Source organism: Taudactylus pleione, unplaced genomic scaffold, assembly GCF_031769625.1.
Source record: "Taudactylus pleione unplaced genomic scaffold, aTauple2 ptg001428l, whole genome shotgun sequence".
NCBI lineage: Eukaryota > Metazoa > Chordata > Amphibia > Anura > Myobatrachidae > Taudactylus > Taudactylus pleione.
The window spans coordinates 35586-41585 of record NW_028285827.1 but is presented as its reverse complement, the minus strand read 5'-3'; the positions used below and the strand labels follow the sequence as shown (position 1 = coordinate 41585).

The 6000-nt window shown below is 48.1% G+C and overlaps 1 protein-coding gene across 1 annotated transcript in view; it reads right to left on the bottom strand.

Annotated features, from left to right (window-relative positions):
• Window positions 1-357: 357 nt before the first annotated feature.
• The window catches only part of LOC148442631 (sodium/potassium-transporting ATPase subunit gamma-like), a 28853-nt gene continuing 23210 nt past the window's right edge, over window positions 358-6000 (bottom strand). Inside the window, exons 4-6 of the mRNA XM_088463697.1 lie at window positions 5885-5959; window positions 4758-4801; window positions 358-626 (exon numbers count right to left, since the gene is read on the bottom strand). Of these exons, the coding sequence (XP_088319823.1) occupies window positions 609-626; window positions 4758-4801; window positions 5885-5959 (137 nt within the window). The 3' untranslated portion in view covers window positions 358-608. The remainder of the gene's footprint in view (window positions 627-4757; window positions 4802-5884; window positions 5960-6000) is intronic.

Below are 6000 nucleotides of genomic sequence, written 5' to 3'. Positions count from 1 at the left end.
AAATGAAGATGGTGCCACTGTCCCCTTACTGTTACTGTTACGATTCCTTTATGACACGAGGAGATAGAACAAGCAGTGCTTTACTTTAGGAGTATAATTAAAACTGCTTTAATTTACGAACAGGAAAGGAGGAGGGGGGTCGTGACCTGAAGAGACAGAGACAAGATTACTAATTTACTGCGCAAAACTTTAAATTGAGCCACAAATAATCCTGCACAGAAGCCTCTCCCTAAGCGGAAAGAGCACAGAAAGCAGCATGTTTGTACGTTCTGCTGGGTATAAATGACCTCTTCCTGGATAGAAGATGTAATATAATAGTATAATAATCCCCAACCCGCCCCACACCCTGATCATGTTTCATATAATCCTCCAACAGGTGGAATTTCTTCCTCAGCCTCTCTTGAATCTTTATTTAGTGCGTTGTTCCATACAGTGTCTATAACATTCTCCATATTGTCTGTACAGCGGATATAACAGTGTCAGTCTGTCCTCACACCCTGAGACACTGTCCGTCCAGCAGATGTGCCAGGTGTATAGTCTTCTTGTGCTCAGACATGGCTGGACCATGGATAATTATATATTTCAAGGTTGTGACATCAGGTGCGTCCTCATGCTTTACTTCTGGCCTGTGTAAGAGAACAAACAAGAGAGAGTCTGTAGGCTAATAATGAGGATGCGGTCATATTCCCGACTGCCGGAATCCCGAAAGTGAGTAGCAGGGTTGGGGGGAGGGTTAGGTGTTAGGCACTAGGGAGAGGGTTAGGTTTAGGGAGCAGAGAAGGGGAGGTCAGGTTTAGGCACTGGGGGGAGGGTTAGGTGTTAGGCACTAGGGAGAGGGTTAGGTTTAGGGTGCAGAGAAGGGGAGGTCAGGTTTAGGCAGCAGGGAGGGTTAGGGTAGGGAGAGGGGGAGGGATGGATACCAGCCAACAGATGTCGGTATTCTAACCCTGTCAGGATGCTGGTGTCGGTATCCCGTACCCAACCCGCATAATGTACATCGTTGTCTTCATCAGTCCTCCTTACCTGTACACTGTGTGGTGCCAGCGATGGCCCAGCAGCTTAAGGCCCTGAATGTATTTTCCAGTGTACCCACAGGAGAAAAACAAGACCCTGAGCATTTTACGCTGGGGAGGTCAGTGTGCCCCAAAATACCAGGGGATGCCGTCATTAAGTCGAACGCAGGATTTTGAAAGGGGGGTTTCCAATACTTGGTTACAAAACCAATGTCAAAAAATCTAATCACATACAGGCAGCGCTCCTCGGGTACTCAATAATAAAAGCTTGTTAATCTATTACTGTGCAACATGTCAGATGAATTTATTACATATTTTGGCAAAGCCTAGAGTCACACACACACTGACAAAGCCTAGAGTCACACACACACACACTGACAAAGCCTAGAGTCACACACACACACACACACACACACACACACACACACACACACACACACACACACACACACACACACAGACAAAGCCTAGAGTCACACACACACTGACAAAGCCTAGAGTCACACACACACACACTGACAAAGCCTAGAGTCACACACACACACACACAGACACACTGACAAAGCCTAGAGTCACACACACACACACACACAGACAAAGCCTAGAGTCACACACACACACACACACACAGACAAAGCCTAGAGTCACACACACACACACTGACAAAGCCTAGAGTCACACACACACACACACACACACACACACACACACACACACACACAGACACACTGACAAAGCCTAGAGTCACACACACACACAGACAAAGCCTAGAGTCACACACACACACACTGACAAAGCCTAGAGTCACACACACACAGACACACACACACAGACACACTGACAAAGCCTAGAGTCACACACACACACACACACACACACACACACAGACACACTGACAAAGCCTAGAGTCACACACACACACACACACACACACACACACACACACACACACACACAGACACACTGACAAAGCCTAGAGTCACACACACACACACACACACACACACACACACACACACACACACTGACAAAGCCTAGAGTCACACACACACACACACACACACACACACAGACACACTGACAAAGCCTAGAGTCACACACACACACAGACAAAGCCTAGAGTCACACACACACACACTGACAAAGCCTAGAGTCACACACACACAGACACACACACACACACAGACACACTGACAAAGCCTAGAGTCACACACACACACACACACACACACACACACACACACACACACACACACACACACACAGAGACACACTGACAAAGCCTAGAGTCACACACACACACACACACACACACACACACTGACAAAGCCTAGAGTCACACACACACACACACACACATACACACACACACACACACACACAGACACACTGACAAAGCCTAGAGTCACACACACACACACACACACACACACACAGACACACTGACAAAGCCTAGAGTCACACACACACACACTTACAAAGCCTAGAGTCACACACACACACACACACACACACACACACACACACACACACACACACACACACAGACACACTGACAAAGCCTAGAGTCACACACACACACACACACACACAGACACACTGACAAAGCCTAGAGTCACACACACACACACACACAGACACACTGACAAAGCCTAGAGTCACACACACACACACACACACACACACACACACACACACACACACACACACACACACACACTGACAAAGCCTAGAGTCACACACACACACACACACACACACACACACAGACACACTGACAAAGCCTAGAGTCACACACACACACACACACACACACAGACACACTGACAAAGCCTAGAGTCACACACTGAAATACACACTGACACAAACACACCTCTCACTTGACACAAATGCAGCCTTATAAATACAGCGCTGGCATGGCTTATTAAAGATCACGGCTCCCCCCACATGTAATAGATTACACCCACCTGCGGCTCTGGGAGAGAGCACCGGTCACTGAGAAGGATCTGACACACCAGCTCTCAGCCTCCCACAATGTGGTGCCCATAGGAATTTAGAGCTGCACGGGAGGAGCTGCACTACTGCTGCATCTCCCCCTACAGCCAGCTCAGCCAGGAACAGCTGCCGACTCACTCTGACCTCTTCACAAAAAAAAAAATATTGCTAAGCTGCGCAGCGCTGTAGTGGTGGGCAGGGGGGGTTTCTAGGTACTCGGAAACCCCCCCTGCGTGTGCGTATGGTCGACACCATTATCTCGATAGCTGTGATGTTGACAAAAATGTCAACATCATACATCTCAACACCTGGAAAATGTCAACATGGATAAAAGTCAACATATGAAATGTGGACATCGGCAGAACTCTTTGGGTAAGGTTAGCGTTAGGCCCATATACAGGAAGGATCACAGTTGCTTATACAGGTGCAATCGGTCGATTATTGAGTTCTGCGCATGCACAAACTAGCCACTGCGATGGGAACATCGATCACAGTGACTACGCAGACCCATCGTGGAGTGATTGGCAGGAAGAGCCGTTTGTGGGTGGTGACGGGGGGTGGTTGGCCGTGCCAGTGCTTTTCAACACCGTTACATGGGCGTGCATAAATTATCCTCTGCGATACCATACACAGCCTGAGGCCTGATAGCGTGCGCATGTCAGCAATTCCTGAGTGAGGTCTGAGCTTCAGTAACTGTCCGATGTTACCGATCGTGTCTCTATGTTGCCCTAATATACGGATGTGAGTAGTGGGAGGTGGGCGTCCTTATGTTAGGCTGTGTACGCAATACGAATGCAATTATTTACATACCCCGCTGATATTAGGAACTGCGCTGTGTGCGTATCAGCAGAATAGCGATCTGTAGTGAATCTGGCCCACTGTCAACATTTAATCAGTGTCGACATAATACATGGAAGCCTGTACCGCTGTCAGGAGCAGTGAGGCTGGTACGGGGATAGGCTTGCCAATGCTGGACCTCTGCACAATTCCAGGCCTGGCCGGGACCCCAGCCCCTTTTTGCATTTCAGCTCTGGGGCACAGCTGGAGGAAAACCGCCAAGGAAACCTCAGGTCACATCAGGGACAGAAATCAGAGGCAGCTGACGGAAGTACGTGCGCTGACCCGGAGCCGCCATGAATGTTCTGTTCTTTTAAATGATAATTTTTGGAGAAATTCTAAATAACGGAAGCTGCATCCTATTGTCTCCTAAGGAGAAACTCCCTGCGTACAGTCTGCTTTCTCTACCGTGACAAATTGTTGTATATTTACATATAAAATTATCTATTTTCTATGGGAAAAGCTCCCGGCTCTTTGCTATCTCACGTTCGTGCTGTGTTAGCGGTGAAATGAAAGTTCCCACATGTGAGAGTTATGGTTATTGTGTCTGGAGGTTCCTCTCTGACTCTCAAGGTCTTTTCGCTTTGCTATGAAACAATAGTTGGCTGCAGAGCCGGATTAAAGGGGGGGGGGCGATTGCCCTGGGACCCCCACACATAAGGGCCCCCCACAAGGGATTAAATTGGGCCTAACCCCGGCGCCGCAGGAAGGCTCCATTTGCCAGGCGCCCGCTGAGATTTTGTTACCAGATGGCCCCCGGCTCCCTCCCCGCAGCGCCAGCCGGAGGCTGGAGGTCACACCTGAATGGTCAGTTACTGGGCCCCAGTCATTCCAGGTGGACAATGGCCCCACTGATGGTCAGATCCTATGATTGTGGTAAGGATTTTCCTGCTGGCCCAGTCGCCCTCTTACCTCCGCTGCACCTTTGTGTTTTCTCTTAAACAGATTCAAATCACCTAAAAGAAAAGAAACATAAATATATAATACGTCCAATGGGAGCACCGAGGGCCACTGATCTTACATTGTATAAGTTTGAGTATTGCAGTATTTTGGGAGCTTTGGAATATTATTATTGTACATAACAGAATCTGTGCAAACACTGGGCCTCATTCAGAGATGTGCGCAATGCCGATTTTTATGCAATCGAGTGATATTTTTGCTACTGCGCATGTGCGAACGCCACGCATGCAGCGATTGTGTTCTGCACACACAGAGAACCCATTCCGCACAAAGTAAGTGACAGGTAGTAAGCATTTGGGGGAGGTAACGGGGCGTGGTTAGAAAATTACCGGCGTGTTTTAGCGTTTAAACGCCACTACATGGGCGTGCACAGATTAGCCATTGCGATCACATACGCGGCATGAGAGATCTCAGCGTGCCAGGAGAGCCGCTGTATTTGAGACAGGTCCGACCTTCCGCAAGGGCTGCATGGCTGGTCGAAGTGCGTTGCTGTGACCAATATTTACGGTGGTACGCGGTGTCGGAAGCAGATGAGAAGGCGGCAGTGAGCGTCTCTATGCTCGGGAAAGCTTTGGAAGTATTAGCATATTTTCGCAGATGCGATTGCACTAGCATCATATCTTGTCACTGCGCCCCTGCGCATACTGTACACGCAGTGTAACGCATTCGCCATGTGAGGATTCTCCGGATTTTCCACACTAAACTCTGTGAATATGAGACTCCGAATTGGGACCCCTGACTGGCTCCTTATTGGTGTCTACAGTCAATAACATGGATAAAATAAATAATTATCCAAAAGTTCACTAATAATACTAAAGAAATAAGATCAATTAACCATTTTAAACACGCCACATAAAGGACAATTCCGCTATTAAAGTGACCGGTCGGCCATATACAGTACATTGGAGGGAGCCATTTTAAACGAGAAATGCACATTGAAATACTGCTCCGTCCCTGGTTCCTGAGGTCTCATTATATAAATATATGTAATATTGCTGCAGCCCAGACCGATGACAGCAGAACATAATCACGGTCATTTGTGGAAGCTTTTGTATAAGGTAGAAGAGAATTATACTCACTGAGCAGCACGGCCATCCCGGTCACCAGCATCGCTCCAGCAAAGATCAAGCCGCCCATACGAAGAGTCTTATAATCTGGAGGGAGACAGAGTAGTCGCTGTATCCGGTGTCTATGT